Source organism: Balaenoptera musculus, chromosome 1, assembly GCF_009873245.2.
Source record: "Balaenoptera musculus isolate JJ_BM4_2016_0621 chromosome 1, mBalMus1.pri.v3, whole genome shotgun sequence".
Taxonomy (NCBI): Eukaryota; Metazoa; Chordata; class Mammalia; order Artiodactyla; family Balaenopteridae; genus Balaenoptera; species Balaenoptera musculus.
In genome coordinates, this window is record NC_045785.1 from 108,642,062 (window position 1) to 108,659,230 (window position 17,169).

The 17,169-nt window shown below is 37.0% G+C and overlaps 1 protein-coding gene across 11 annotated transcripts in view; it reads left to right on the forward strand.

Moving 5' to 3' along the window:
- RPRD2 (regulation of nuclear pre-mRNA domain containing 2) overlaps window positions 1–17,169 on the forward strand; it is an 85,667-nt gene that overhangs the window by 33,830 nt on the left and 34,668 nt on the right. For all 11 annotated transcript variants that reach the window (XM_036855881.1, XM_036855871.1, XM_036855898.1 and 8 more), the window contains exon 2: window positions 3,631–3,760. In XM_036855881.1, coding sequence (XP_036711776.1) covers window positions 3,631–3,760 — 130 coding nt within the window. The remainder of the gene's footprint in view (window positions 1–3,630; window positions 3,761–17,169) is intronic.

Below are 17,169 nucleotides of genomic sequence, written 5' to 3' on the forward strand. Positions count from 1 at the left end.
AACTGAGTAATTCATTAAAGGTGGAATTTTGAATTTGAAGGGGGAAGAGATGAGACTGGAAGAGAAGGTAAGATCCAGAATGTAAATGAAGACTAAGGTGTTTGGGCATTTTCTAGTAAGCAGTTGGAAATCATTGACAGATTTGATCTGAGAAATAGTTGGATACTGTTTACATATTAGAAGATGAATTCAGCAACAATGTAGAGAATAAATTTGAGAAGACCAAGTCCAAGGCAGGATAACCAGTTAGGAGGCTATTTCAGTAGTAGTCCGGGTCAAAAGTGATGACCCAACAAAGAGCAATGGTAGGAAGAGAAGGAGAAGAGGGGATAAATTTGAAAAATATTATTGGAGACAAAATTGGCTGGACTTGGAGGTTTATCAAAAGGGGGTTGAGGGTCAGGTAGGGAGGAAGAAGAGCCAAAAAAGACTGCTGAAATTCTAGCTAAATATAAGAGCAGTAACAGATGGAAGAGGAGGAAGATTATTAATAAAATATTGAAAAATCAAGTTCAGGGTATCTCTGAGACTTTGAAGTAGATGTGTGCATTGACTGGTAAAGGGAAATCCAAGCATGAAATCTATGGATATGGGAGTCATTGGTACTTAGGTGGTAGTAGTTAAATGTGGATAATTATGCTGATAGCATTCCATTTTCTGTTGGCTAAGCACAGTCCTAAATGCTTTGCATACATTGTTTTATTTAATTCTTATAACAACCCATGAGTTTGTCATTTTGCAAAGGAAAAAAAAGTAATATATAGAAGTTAGGTAATGTATAAGACCCTAAAGCTAATAAGTGACAAAGCAAGGAATAGAACAGACTATCTGATTTTGAACCTGAAATCTTACAACTCTATGCTACGGGTGAATCGAGAAGAGTGCTCAGGGGAGAACCCTGGGGAGCATCAACATTTAAAGGAGGATGGGGACTTCACTGGTGGCGCGGTGGATAAGACTCCACACTCCCAGTGCAGGGGGCCTGGGTTTGATCCCTAGTCAGGGAACTAGATCCCACACGCATGCTGCAACTGAGAGTTAGCATGCCACAACTAAGCCCATGTACCGCAACTAAGAAACCTGCATGCCACAACTAAGGAGCCTGCGACCTGCAAATAAATAAATAAATAAATAAATAAATATTTTTTAAAAAGAAATAAATAAAGGAGGATGATCACAGGCAGAGCTGCCTACCTATCATGTCCACCTGTGTATATATATGGAGGAAGAGCTAGAGACGTCAGAGGAGAACTAAGAGAATGATTATAACAGAAACAAAAAGGGATTACTATAGCACATTATTCTGTGTGCCAAAGCCTGGTGGAAATGATAGTTCTTTGTAGAAATAGCATTTAGAAAAATCTCCTTTTGGGGCTTCCCTAGTGGTGCAGTGGTTAAGAATCCGCCTGCCAATGTAGGGGACACAGGTTCGAGCCCTGGTCCGGGAAGGTGCCACGGAGCAACTAAGCCTGTGTGCCACTAACTACTGAGCCTGTGCTCTAGAGCCTGCAGGCCACAACTACTGAGCCCACGCTCCAAGAGCCCGTGCTTCCCAACAAGAGAAGCCACTGCAATGAGAAGCCTGTGCACCGCAACAAAGAGAAGCCCCCGCTCGCCGCAACTGGAGAAAGCCCACACACAGCAACGAAGACCCAACACAGCCAAAAATAAATAAATAAAATAAATATATTAAAGAAAAATCTCCTTTGGGTTTAATAAATTGGAGGTTATTGGTAATATTAGCAATTGCTGTTTGAGTGAAGTGATGGCAACATAAATGAGATAGCATAATTTATATAAGACTCCTCACATAGTAGATTGCATATTTTTTAAGTACAGAAAAAAGGTAGCTCCTATAATTATGGAGTTACTAGAAATTAGAGACAGTGCGTATAATAACACTCTTTCAGATCCCTATCTGAAAGATCTTAACTGACTCAGGTAAATTGATCTGGATGGGTTTACTTACATACGGGTACATTTTTTAAAAAAATAAATTTATTTATTTATTTAATTTTGGCTGCTTTGGGTCTTCGTTGCTGTGCGCGGGCTTTCTCTAGTTGCGGCGAGTGGGGGCTACTCTTCGTTGCAGTGCGCAGGTCTCTCATTGCGGTGGCTTCTCGTTGCGGAGCATGGGCTCTAGGCACGCAGGCTTCAGTAGTTGTGGCACGCGGGCTCAGTAGTTGTGGCATACAGGCTTAGTTGCTCCGCAGCATGTGGGATCTTCCTGGACCAGGGATCGAACCCATGTCCCCTGCATTGGCAGGCGGATTCTTAACCACTGCGCCACCAGGGAAGTCCCTGGGTACATTTTTTGAGAGAACATAATTCCCATCTAATGATTTCTGCTTCTCTGTGAAATAGCATATTAAGCTTATCTCCTGAGAGTGAGAAAGAATGTGGTAAGAGAGGGCGCTTGACAAGAGTGGTAAAAGTTTGAAATAGCTCTTACAGCAGATGAGAGAGGATGCTGATTAAAGACATGTGGGAGGAGGGCCCACTGAAGGAAGGGACTGAATTTACATTGTTTCAGTACTTCTGGTGGTATGATTTTTCTTCAGCAGAACCCAGAGGCAGAAACAAAGGTGCAGTAAAGGCATTCAGTTAGATTGATCCAGATTTAGGATTTTGTTGAATACATGTGATAGAAAGCCTAAATTGTAGGGAGGATGAAAAGCAAAGGAAGGTTTTGATATGAGTGGTTTCGATAATGGATCAGAAAGACTCTGCAATCTTGAGAGAAAGAATTGAGTACTGGAAGAGACTATATGTGAGTTAGAGAAAATAAAGAACTGAAATCTTGATGAAATTGAAGGACAAATATAATGGAGTGGGCGGTTGTGGTCAGAAAGGGTGATTTTAAAATGTAGAAAGAAGTGGTTCTTGGAGGTCGCTGCATTTGAGGTCGAGACTAGAAAACATGATGAATCATCCGTATGGACAGTAAAAATTTTCAGGATAATAATAAAACTTAGGGTGGCTTTGCTCAAGGTTCCAGATAGTAAATTGATTGGGCCCTGTCCTGGACCTTAAAAAAGGTTGACGTGGGTGGGTTTATGGGCTCAAATTACTTATTTCCCAGGAGATTCGCCTAGTGATGAAAGTGGCAGCAGAGCCTCTCTTCCAGTAGATGGGAGGACTTAGGTGTATCTGGACTGGTTGATGAAAAGAGTCTGTCTGCAATAATAATGTAGAGGAGGTTAAGCAATTTGCTTGCCTTAAGGTCACATTCTGATTGGATTCTAAAACCCATTCTCCTTCCACTAACCCTGGTGTTTTTGCAACAAATTGAACTACTTCAACTCAATTTTTTATCTTCCCAAATGTTTGGGAGAACAGTTTTGTTTTATTTGAGCTTCTCCAGAGTTAATGGATTTTTTAGTGCCAAATACATACAAAGTGAAGTAGAAATTTACTAAAGCAATACCTTGAACAGAAACATAACCTGAAGCAGTCAAGGTTTTTAGGCATTAGGTTCAGTAACTTGATCCATTAGCTCATTTGTCTGTTTATTCATCATCCGTCCTTGTAGTAGCAGTTATACAGTTTGAGAACACTGTATTTGGAATAAGTTGCACTAAGTATAAATTGACTCATTTGGTCTTATTTATTGTCTTTTGTCATCTCCAGCTGCCTATCCCCACCGTTTGAATCTCTTTTACCTTGCCAATGATGTCATACAGAACTGTAAAAGGAAAAACGCAATCATATTCCGTGAATCGTTTGCTGATGTACTTCCTGAAGCAGCTGCTCTAGTGAAGTAAGTAAATTCTTACTCCTCTTTGGGATCTAAGCTTAGAAAATTTAGAATTTTAGTTTCCCGTTAGTAAGAACTGTAATAGTTAGTTGCACATGCTTGAAGATCCAAGGATATTTTGTCCAAATTGTTCATTGTAACTTTCCTGGTAATACACTTTTCTTTTAAAGACTCTTTCCTCCCTTTTTGAAAACTTGTCTGTTATTTATGCTCCGCCTCTTCTCTCCTAACTTGACCAGGAGAGTGTATCTCCTGGTCATACTCTCTGGCTGTACTTCTTTCTAACTGCTTTTTCTGTTTTTGTGTTTTTTACACATTTCCATTTTTCTTTCAGAGTCTTTCTGAAATCTTGCCCCCTTCATGAAATCTGTGTAATTAGGGAGAAATGAAAATATTAATTCTTAATTCCATATTGATTTACTCCATTTGCAAAGTTGTATCCAGCATTTCCCAAAGTGCTGGAACACTTATATTTGATCTTATTTTTGCCCTGTATTAGTAGTGCTTTCCTTGTGTTTCATCCATATTTGTAAGCTGTTTGCCTGGTGTGAGAAACACGCACATCTACACACAATTGGAGGATAAACAATTATATGGAAAAATCAAAATAGCTAAATATTTCCTCAAATTATGTACTTATTAGCATAATATATATTTGAATATATGACTATGGTATATTATTGATCCATTTGTTAGTATTAACCCAGTTAGAATGGAATGATCCTTGTTCCTTCCTTTGGATTGTAAACTTAAGATGTCTACTTTGGTATTACAAAAGATTAAAATGTGGTCTTATTTTTATATACTAAGTAATAAAGATTTATGCACGTCAGAAGTACATAAAATAATAACAGTAATAGCACCTACATTTATTGAGCAGTCATAATTGACCAGATATTATTATTATTATTATTTTTTTTTTTAAATTTTATTTATTTATTTATTTATTTATTTATTTATGGCTGTGTTGGGTCTTCGTTTCTGTGCGAGGGCTCTCTCTAGTTGTGGCAAGTGGGGGCCACTCTTCATCGCGGTGCGCGGGCCTCTCACTATCGCGGCCTCTCTTGTTGCGGAGCACAGGCTCCAGACGCGCAGGCTCAGTAGTTGTGGCTCACGGGCCTAGTTGCTCCGCGGCATGTGGGATCTTCCCAGACCAGGGCACGAACCCGTGTCCCCTGCATTGGCAGGCAGATTCTCAACCACTGCGCCACCAGGGAAGCCCAGATATTATTATTATTATACAAAGTGCTTTGTGTACTTCAGGTTGTTTAAACCTGAGAACAACATTTAAAGTGGCTACTACTATTACCCCCATTTTAAGGAGGAGGAAACTGGCTTAGAGACATTAAGTAACTTGCCTAAGCTCTCACAGCTACCGGGTTAGGGGGCGGGGGGGCTGGCATTTGGCAGAATTCCTACCCAAGCCTGTCTAGACCCCAAAGCTTATGTTCTTTGCCACCTGACCACTAGTCTGTGCTGTTTCTTTACATATATAAATCCAGTATAATTTTGAGTAAGAAAAGCAGTGTGCTACATGATCTCCACTACTTAGAGTTTCTGCTGTAAATATCATTATAGTCTTAAAAACTTAACCTAATGTATCCTAGGCTTAGATTTCATGACCTTGTTCATGGATTAATATAGGGTTGTCACCTTTTATTTTACTATGTAAAGATATTTTTAAAAACAACTACTTTGTATTAATATTTCACAGAAAAACGTAGGAATGGCATAATCTCAGAATAAAGTACAGTCCTTTAAAATTTTAAACTCCGAAAATGTTTTTAACTCAATGAAGGATATCTTGAGAAACCTATGATAAAATCAGACTTAATGGTGAAACAATAAAAGCATTTCAGGACAGCAATGCCCTCTATCATCATTACTATTCACCATTATGTTGAGATTCCATTCATTTCTAAATAAATAAATAAATAAGAAGAAGAAGGCATTTAGAAGAGATAGAATCTATATCTATAGATATAGATTTCTATATCTTTATATCTTTCTTTCTATAAAAGACCAGATAGTATTTTAGGCTTTGCAGGCCATAGGATCTCTGTTGCCACTACTCAACTCTGCCATTCTAGCATAAAAGCAGCCATAAGCAAATGGGTTTGGCTGTGTTTCTAAAACTTTATTTACAAAACAGGCAGCTGGCCAGATTTGGCCTGAGGTTTGTAGTTTGCTGACCCCTGGCCTACATAGAATCAACTAATAAGAGAGTTCAGTTAAATAGCCAGATTCAAGTTCAACATAGAAAGGCAGTAGATTTCCTATATATGCTAGCAGTAACCTATTAAAAATGTAATTAGGAAAAAAAGATTCCTTTTGCAACAAAAAGTACTGCCTTCCCCCCCCAAATAAAGGAAACCCCACCCAAAAATAAATATAAGAAGAAGTATGTAAGGCTTTTATAGAGAAAATTTTATCAGAAGACCTGGATAAATGAAGAGATAGATACATACTTTTGAAGGGAAAGATTTGGTATTGCTAAAAATATGATTCTCTCCCAATATGTAATCTATAAATTCATTGTGTAATCCCAGTCAGAATCTCAGTAGGGTTTGATGTGGAAGGATATATATCCAAGATAATTGTTTATAAGAACATCAAAGTCAGAGTTCCCCTGTCAATTATCTGTATATATTTTAAAACAATAATAGAATCAGGAGTAGAAGATTATATCAGTGAAACAGAATATATTCTCACTTATAAAGAAATTAATTATAAAGTATATGATAAATGAGAGGATATTAGGATATGAGCTTTAGTATTCCATTAACAACCCCATCCCATCCCCCTTTTAAATTTCTGTTCACGGTTATACTTTAGACTCATTTCTACCCTTTTGTGAATTCATTTCTCTTAATTTAAGGCTATCATTTAAATCCCTTTAATTGAGGGGCAAATGTTTAGAAGTTCTAGACAGTTAACCCAGGTGAGTGAAGTGGGTGGACTATAAGGAAAAACCCATCTAAAAGGGGCAACAACTACTCAGCCCTAGCCTATGGCCATAAAGAAGACTGTTGACCTATGCTGTCAGACCTTCCAAAGACTTTCTCATTTTTTAAGCTAGGTCAAAATCTAGATTCTTATATGAAGCCTCCCAATTTTTAAATGTGTGAAGCTAAATCACATTCTAAAAAATTTATTGCTAGCCAAACAAAACACATCTGATGACTAAATTTTGGAGTTACAAATAAATTTTAGCCAGTGGGTGAATTTTCAAATACAGAATATGCAATTAATGAGAATCAACTGTATCTAGAAATAAATCTTAACAAAAGATGTATAAAGTCTCTATTGAAAAAATTATAAAACATAATTGAGAAACAGTATAGAAAACCTAAAGAAATAATTTGTGGATAGGGAAGACTCAATGTTTACTGTCATTTCTTCCCAAATTGATTTATAAATCCAAAGCAGTCTTAATTAGGATCTCAGTAGTGTTTTTCCCCCCTATTTTATTAATTGATTTTGAATTTTGTATGGAAGTGCAGAGAGCTCCCTCCTCCCCTTCCCCCACAAAGGGAAAGCCTAGAAACTCTTGAAGAGCAACAAGGTGGGAAGACTGGCTCTACCAGATTTCAAGACTGATTATAAAGCTATGATAAATAAAGCAGTGTGATATTTGCCCAGAGATAGCCAAAGAAACCGGTAGAACATAATACAAAGTCTAGAAACAGACCAGTGTATATACTTGGTCTCTGTATGAAACTATTAGGTAGTAGAAAAGGAAGAACTTTTTCATAAATATTGCTGGGACAAATTGGCTATATAGAAAAAATTAGATCCCACTCACATCATACACAAAAATCAATTGCATATTAAATACTTAAACATGAAAGAACTACAAATCTTTTGAAGACAATGTAGGAGAATTTTTCATGACCTTACCTCATAAGATTAATAAATACAGCTACATTAAAATGAAGACCCTTCCATTTAATTGAAAGACACTATAAAGAGTGAAAAGACAAGGGGCTTCCCTGGTGACGCAGTGGTTAAGAATCCGCCTGCCAATGCAGGGGACACAGGTTCAAGCCCTGGTCTGGGAAGATCCCACGTGCCGTGGAGCAGTTAAGCCAATGTGACACAACTACTGAAGCCCAGGCACCTAGAGCCCATGCTCCGCAACAAGAGAAGCCACTGCAATGAGAAGCCCACGCACTGCAACGAAGAGTAGCCCCCACTCGCCACAACTAGAGAAAGCCTGCACGCAGCAACGAAGACCCAATGCAGCCAAAAATAAATTAAAAAAAGAGTGAAAAGACAAGCCACCAAGTGGGAGAAAATATTTTTATGCAGTCAACAAAAGGTTCATATCCAGAATATATAAAGAATTACAAAATAATAAGAGAAAGACAAAAAATTTGAAGATTTTAGTTTTACCTGTCACTTATATTAGAAATCAAACCAGAAATTATTTAAATATTTATCAATAATTTTTAAAACAATAAACGTTAATAACCAACACTTAAAATTTTAGTGAGAAGAGTGGTGGTGTTTTGCATTCTTGCCAGATCTCTTTAATGTGTGGCTTAATATCAGACAGCTATATTTTCTTACCTGCTTTTTGCATTCGGTCTGTTCTGATATCATGTCATATAGCCCTAGAACTGCTGAGATATATCATTACATATCATATAAGTTAAGTCCCAATCAGGAGAGATAAATCACATATCAGTAATTTAAACAGGGAAAATTTAATATGAAGAATCGTTACGTAGGTAAAAGGTAGCTAACTACTAGAAAGAATAAACTGACTCTAAGGTGTTATGGAATAGTATCTGCTGAAAGCAGCTACTACCTCTGAACCTGAGGGAAAAGTAAATAAGGACTCACCCCACCCCACCCCAAGCTAAGATTCAGACCTGAGGAAAGAGTGGATTGCTGTAAGAACATGCTGCCTGTCACTAGTGGTTGAGAAACAGGCTGGAGAGCACTCACCACTGAACTACAAAAGCTATGGTAGAACGCACCCAGGATGCCTCTAAGCTGATCCACTTGAAAATAGAACACGAAAAGAAGAATCAGTACTGCCTCTTCTCGCCTCTCAGTGTCACTCTAGGGCTCTCTGTTGTCAGAGTCCAACACTGAACCAAGGGGAAAAAGAGTTTGCAGAGTCTGGCTCCGGTACCGCAAGGGAAGGGCATGTTAGAGCTGAGAGGCAGTAAATTAATAACTAGCACACATACATACCAGATAAGGCATAAATCTTAAAGTCCACCAGTACGAACATTAGCAAGATTGTGGCACAGTGGAAACTCTTATATTACTGTTGCTTTGAGGGTTGATTGGTATAAAACAACCTAATTTTTAAAAGTTTATGTACAGATCTTGCGATTGCACCCCTAGGCTTTTACCCCTGAGAAACTTTTGCACGTGTGCAGCAAGATCAGTGGAAGGGCATTTTTATAGCAACATTGTCTATGGTAATAAAAATTTGGGGAATTCCCTGGTGGTCCATTGGTTAGGACTCTGTGCTTCCACTTTAGGGGGACCAGGTTCGATCCCTGGTTGGAGAACTAAGATCTCACAAGCCGCTCAGCACAGCCAGAAAATAAATTAATAAAGTGAAAACCCTAATAAAAAAAAATGTGGAAACATTTTTTTCTACAGTAAAGTGAATGAATTGTGGCATACTGGAATACCAGACAGCAAGGAAAATTAATGAATTTCAGTTATATGCAATGACATAGACAAATCTCACAAAATATTGATTGAAAGTACAAAGGAATATTTATGTATATATAGTATGAATCCATTTATATAAAGTTCAAATTTGGCAAAAAATGAACTATTGTTTATACCTACCTATATGTTAAAACAAAGAAAAGTAAGGAAACAATTATCACAAAAGCCTACCATCCCAGGTAGATGGAAGGAATTGTGATCTTGCAGGGGCCACTCAGGTCCTCTGGGGAGCTAGCGATGTTTTATTTCTTGACCTGGGTTGTGATTACATGGCTGTTCACTTTTTAATCATTTGTTTATAATATATATCATATGTAATTATATATTATATGCAACTTTTCCATAATATAAGATTTATTTGGACTAAACAATTTTCAAACTACAGTATTAAGTAAATGAATTTAAGAAGTTGATTCCTTTTGAAAATCAAATTGGCAGCCTAGTAGAACAAATTGTATAATCAACCGTAGAGCAATACAGTATTCCCGATTAGGTATAAACTCTGTAGAGTTTTGTTTGCTCTATCCTTTCACCTTCCTTATACATTTAATATCCTCAAGAAATTTTCCCTTCCTGACTTCTACTTCCTAGTCTGGATTAAACAATTCTTCTTTGCTACCATTATACCTGTCTCTACTTCTGTCATAGCACCTAGCGCACTGCCTTGTAATTGATACACATGCTTTTTGTCACCAGTTTCTATTTCCCAGACATTCTGCTCCCAGCACAATGCTTGTCACTTCATAGGTGGTTGGTTAGCTTGATGCATGGATGGAAATACCATGGAGAGCTGTAAAGCTGTGTTTCTTAAGTACAGGCCTAGGTATTCCTAGGTGGGTCCATGGATATAGTTTAAAGGGTCTGTGGATTGTCTAAGCATATTCAGTGTCATCCGTATGATTACCTTATTAACAGTTCTGTGACTCATTTTCAGTGACTGTGTTATCATGTGTTTGTATTTTGACATAAGATAATATTACTTTATCAAAGGCTAATGAGGAAAGGTTAAAGATGGCTTTAATATATAAATAATGGTTTGTATCAGTTGAAGGCACTAATAATTTCGACATACACTAAAAAAAAAAGTTCATAGTAGTTCAAATGGAGAAAAATGGTGAAATAATTGAATGATAATAGTATTATAGGCTTGATAAATTAAAAACAATGTATTAAATTCAGTGTATATATTCAGTATCATGTTTACATTGCAACTTGTACTTGGTTTCAACAAAATATTTATCACTTTAAATCAATGTGAATATGAATGGTATTTACTGTATTTTTGTTTAATTTGCAAATTCTGATTTATAGTTGTTGAAGAACTATAAAATGTTTTCAGGGGAATCATAGGGTAAAAAGATAATATGGAGACTTTGCGATCATATTCATAGGAAATCCAAGAGAATTTACAGACTAATGAGGATTCAGCCAGGTTGCTGGATACAAGTCAATATATAGGAATCAATAGCATCTCAGTATATCAGAAATAGCCAATTAAAATATAATTTAAAAAAGGGATATTATTAGCAGTAACAACAAAAGCTTATAGGTACCTAGAACAAAAGTGTGTTGAGACCTTTATGAAGAAAATTATAAACTGTTTCAAAAAGACAAAAGTCAGCATGTAAATACAGTACACTTTAATCAAGTTCCCAGTAGGACATTTTAAGAAGTTTGTTATACTGATTCTAAAATTCGTATAGAGGAGTCAGTGTCTTAGGAGTAGTCAAGACTGTTGATAAAAAGCCAAGTAGGACTTAACCTATGAAATATCAAGAATTATTATTTGGCTATAGTAATTAAAAGAATATGGTATTAATACAAGGGTAGACAAACAGATTTAAGGAGCAAAACAGAGAGCCCACAAATGGACTCATACATATATGGGACCTCTGTAAATGGTAGCATTTGCATTACAGTTCATTGGGGGGGAGATGAACTCTTCAATAAGTGATTCTGGGACATGGACTTCCTGTGTGGAAAAAATAAAATTAAATGTTTCCCAACACAGTACACAAAAATATATCCCAAATGAATTACCTTGATGTATAAAACAAAACGTTAAAATGTTAGAAGAAAATATGAATGTTTTCATGACTATAAGGGTTAGTTTAGAAAGCTTTTAAGACACCAAGAACAGATAATAAAGAAAAGTATTTATAAATTTAAGTACATCAGAATTAAACTTCTGCATTATAGAAGACACCATAAAATTAAGGACAAGTGACACACTAGGGAAAACATTTGTTATAGGCAAATAAAAAAGATAAGTTTTATAAATGGGGATTATTTTAGGAGATACAGAGTAGCAAGTTTTTAGAGATAAAAATCTCTCTCCATCTAATTTCTGAGCTCCAAGATTTTTTTGATTAAGTATTGACTGCCTCCTCCTTGAGTTGACCCAGTATTTGGTCTTCCATTCAGTCAGTTGGCAAATATTTATTAAGAACCTGCAAGATATATAGCACATTATTCTGATGGTGTCCCAGAAATAAGATACTGATAAAGAAAAGATATTCTTGAGTGAGGCACAAGATTATGCTGATTGGTTCTGGTTTTGTTTTGTTTTGTTTTGTTTTGTTTTTTTGCCACTCTGCACAGCTTGTGGGATGTCAGTTCCCCAACCAAGGACTAAACCTGGGCCCTCGGCAGTGAGAGCGCAGAGTCCTAACCATTGGACCGCCAGGAAATTCCCTAGTTCTCTTTATTTATTTTTTTTTAAATTAATTAATTTATTTATTTATTTTTTTGGCTGTGTTGGGTCTTCACTTCTGTGCGAGGGCTTTCTCTAGTTGCGGCAAGCGGGGGCCACTCTTCATCGCAGTGCGCGGGCCTCTCACTATCGCGGCCTCTCTTGTTGCGGAGCACAGGCCCCAGATGCGCAGGCTCAGTTAGTTGTGGCTCACGGGCCTAGTTGCTCCGTGGCATGTGGGATCTTCCCAGACCAGGGCTCGAACCCGTGTCCCCTGCATTGGCAGGCAGATTCTCAACCACTGAGCCACCAGGGAAGCCCCTAGTTCTCTTTATTTTATCTGTGATACCTGGGCACCTCTTGTACTCCTTATCAACTTCACGCCTTGAAATAATTTGCTAATACCTTGCTGTTTTAAAAGTGGTCCAGGGGTGAGGGTTGCTAGCATAGAAAGCATCTATTCAACATCCTAGCAATTCTGCAAGTCAGTCAGTTTTTTTGTTACTTATAAGTCAAACAACAAAGTTTATATTTAATTATTTTATGTTGTGTGTGGTAATAATTGTATGTTCTGTAGAAATTAAGGTTGTGATCAGTAATGGCTGAAATAGAGGTCTAGAATTACAAGGTAAGTAAAACTGCTATTTTGGATCTTGTTTTGGTTTTTTATTTTAGTTGAATTTGTAAATTCAAGAGATGGTTGGATTATGGAAGTTTGAGAGTTCGGTGTTCATATAAAGAACGAATCTAGCCAAGAATTTTAGAGCTAACAGAAATTGTTTAGTAAAAATCATTTTACAAATGAAGAAACCTAGTTTCCAAAAAACTTCTCACTGAAACCAGAACTAAAACCTCTAGTTTCCCAATCTAGTGCTATTTTTTACTATATTATACCCTGGTCTTATTTTTATGATTTCTTAGCAGTTGCTGTTTTTCCAGCATATTTTACTTGAGACTTTGGTGAATAGCTGTTGGGACTTCATAATGAATAGTTGGGTTTGAAAATGACAAAATCCAGTTGTCATTCATTCATTTACTATTTAGTGAACACTTTGTAGGTGCTGAAGAAGCAACAGTAAATAAATTACAACTTCTGCCAGGAGGAAGCTCTGTAAACAGACATTTACAGATAATTATGACTTGGCTTCTGGCTGAATGGCCAGCCATCTATTCCAAAGGGTCCTTTTTTGTAAAACAATTACATTGTTGACAGAATATAAGCTGAACCAACAACAGTGGACATATTAGAATGGCAGAGCTGACATTAATTAGTATGCCTATCTCAGAGTACCTATCACATGATCTGGGCTCTGGAAAGGGGATAAAGTAGTCTTGAGTCATAAGTCCCCCTGGCTTCCAGTATAGATTTGCTCTCAAGGAACACATTTCCTACTTAGATCACCAGGAATCTCATAGATGAAAAAAATATGTGCTCACCATCAGAGGTCGCCAAATACATTGGGAAACAAAGCACCACGAAGGAGAATCATCAGATTTAGATCCCCTCACAGTGAGCTTCAGATATTAGAATTATCAGACAGGGTATATAAGACAATTACAAAAGATGTTAAAGAAAGATTAAATGGAATAAAATGAACAATGGATAAGATATTTGGGCAAAAGAACCAGTAGGAATTCTAGAAAGGAAAAAGAGATTAAGCTAGAAAATAGTTCTGAAGAAATTAGAATGCAGCAGTAGAGAGAAGGAAGTGGAAAAATGAAGAATAGAATGAAAGGCCTATTTAACGTCAAATGAGAATCTTGGAGGAGAGACCTTCTGAGTTCCTTCAGAGAGGTAATGGCTGAGAACACTTTGAAAGTAATGAAATAAACAAAACAAAACATGAATCTTCAAACATAGGAAGCACAACATATACTAAGCAGGATAAATAAAAAATTTACACCTAGTCATTCATTGTGATGAAATTACAAAACAAAAAGATTTTTAAAAGCAGCCAAAGCGTTCACACCTACTAGGATAACTAATTTAAAAACAAAATAAAACCAGAAAATAACAAGTGTTAGAGAGAATGAGGAAAAACTTCTGCATTTCTGTAGGAATGTAAAATGGTGCAGCTGCTATGGAAAAAGTTTGATGGTTCTTCAAAAAGTTAAACACAGAATTACTATGTGATCCAGCAGTTCTACTCCTGGGTATATACAAAAAAAGAAATGAAAGCAGGAAATTGAATTTATGTTTGTACACCCGTGTTCATAACAGCACTTTTTACAATAGCGAAAAGAAGGAACCAGCCCAATTTTCAGATGAACAGATAAACAAAATATGGTATATACGTAAAACGGAATATCATTCAACCTTAAAAAGGGGAGAATTCTGACACATGCTACAACATAGATGAATCTTGAAGACATTATGCTAAGTGAAATAAACCAATCACAGAAGCACAACTGTTGTATGATTCCACTTATATGAAGTAACTACAGTAGTCAGATTCACAGAAACAGAAGGTAGAATTGTGGTTGTACGGGAAATATTGTATGATTCCATTTATAGGAAATGTCTAGAATAGGTAAATCCATAGAGACAGAAAGTAGATTAGAAGTTGTTAGGAGCTGGAGGAAAGGGGTAATAGGGAGTTAATTGTTTAATGGGTACAGAGTTTCTGTTTAGGGCAGTGAAAATTGTTGGAAACAGATAGAGGTCGTTGTACAACATTGTGGATATAACTAATGCCACTGAGTTGTACATTTAAAAATGGTTAAAATGGCAAATTTTATGTTATTATTTTATGACAGTTAAAAAAAAAGTAAACAAAAAAACAAAGTAGTCAAGAGAAAAGACAAAGTCAGATCACATGCACAAGGACTACAGTTAGACTGACAACAGACTTCTAAACTGCAACAGTGAAACCAGAAGGCAGTTATGAAAAATATTTTTATAGCATTGAAAGAAAATAGCTGTCAGCATGGATTTGTGGGACTTCCCTGGTTGCGCAGTGGTTAAGAATCTGCCTGCCAGTGCAGGGGACACGGGTTCGATCCCTGGTCTGGGGAGATCCCACATGCTGCGGAGCAACAAGCCCGTGCGCCACAACTCCTGAGCCCATGCACCACAACTGCTAAAGCCCACGCACCTGGAGCCTGTGCTCTGCAACAAGAGAAGCCACTGCAACGAGATGCCCACGCACCACAATGAAGAGTAGCCCCTGCTCGCCGCAACTAGAGAAAGCCCACGCGCAGCAACGAAGACCCAACGCAACCAAAAATAAATAAATTAATTAATTTTTTAAAAAAATAGAGTGGGTACAGAAGGAACGTTTCTCAACATAATATAGGCAGTATATGACAAACCCACAGCTAACATAATACTCAATGGTGAAGAATTGAAAGCTGTCCTTCTAAGAATAGGAACAAGGCAATGATGTATACTCTTGCCATTCTTATTCAATATAGTACTGGTAGTTCTAGCCAGAGCAATTAGGCAGGAAAAAGAAATAAAAGGCATTGGAACAGAAGAAGTATAACTGTCACTATTTGCAGATGACATGATTTTATATATAGAAAATCCTAAAGACTCCACCAAAAACCTATTAGAATCAGGGACTTCCCTGATGGCGCAATGGTTAAGAATCCGCCTGCCAATGCAGGGGACACGGGTTCGAGCCTTGGTCCGGGAAGATCCCACATGCCATGGAACAACTAAGCCCATGCACAAGTACTGAGCCTGCACTCTAGAGCCCGTGAGCCACAACTACTGAGCCCACGAGCCTAGAGCCTGTGCTCCGCGACAAGAGAAGCCACTGCAATGAGAAGCCCGCGCACCGCAGCAAAGAGTAACCCCTGCTCGCCACTACTAGAGAAAGCTTGCGTGCGGCAATGAAGACCCAGCACAGCCAAAACTAAATAAGTAATTAATTTTAAAAAAATTTGTTTTAAAAACCTATTAGAATCAATAAACAAATACAGTAAAATTTTAGAATATGAAATCAGTATACAAAAATTGGTTTCATTTCTGTATGTTAACAATGAGCTAGCAGAAAAAGAAATTAAGAAAACAAAACAATCCCATTTACAATCGCAACAAAAAAAAAATACCTTGAATGAATTTAACCAAGGAGGTGAAAGACCAGTACGTTGAAAACTATGACATTGTTGAAAGAAATTGAAGAAGACACAAATAAATGAAAAGATATTCCACGCTCATGGATTGAAAAAATTAATGTTGTCAGAATGTTCATATTACCTAAAGAAATCTGCAGATTCAGTGCAATTCCAATCAAAATCTGAAGGACGTTTTTCACCAAAATAGAACAAAAATTCTAAAATTTGTATGGAACCACAAAAGACCCTGAATAGCCAAAGTAATCCTGAGAAGAAAGAACAAATCTGTAGGTATCACACACCCTGATATCAAATGATATTACAAAGCCATAGTAACCAAAACAGCATGGTATTGACAGAAAAACAAATACCTTGATCAGTGGAACAAAATTGAAAGCCCAGAGATAAGCCTATGCATTTATGGACAACTAATTTACAACAAAGGAGCAAAGACCATACAATGGAGGAAGGATAGTCTCTTCAGTAAATGGTGGTGGGAAAAACAAGACAGCAACATACAAAAAAACCCCAAAACTAGGCCACTGTCTCACGACAGACACAAAAATTAACTCAAAATGGATTAAAGACTTGATGTAAGACCTGAAACTATAAAACTCCTAGAAGAAATTGTAGGCTGTACAGTCTTTGACATTGGTCTTAACATTACTTTTCTGGATATATCTCCTCCTCAGGCAAGGGAAACAAAAGGAAAAATAAACAAATGGGGCTACATCAAACTAAAAAGTTTCAGCACAGCAAAGGAAACCATCAATAAAACAAAAAGACAGCCTACTGAATAGGAGAAGGTATTTGCAAATCAAATATCTGATAATGGGGTTAATATCCAAAATATAAGAACTCATACAACTCAACAACAGCAAAACTAATAACCTGTTTAAAAAATGAGCAGAGGTGCTGAACAGACATTTTTCCAGAGAAGACATACAAATGGCCAACA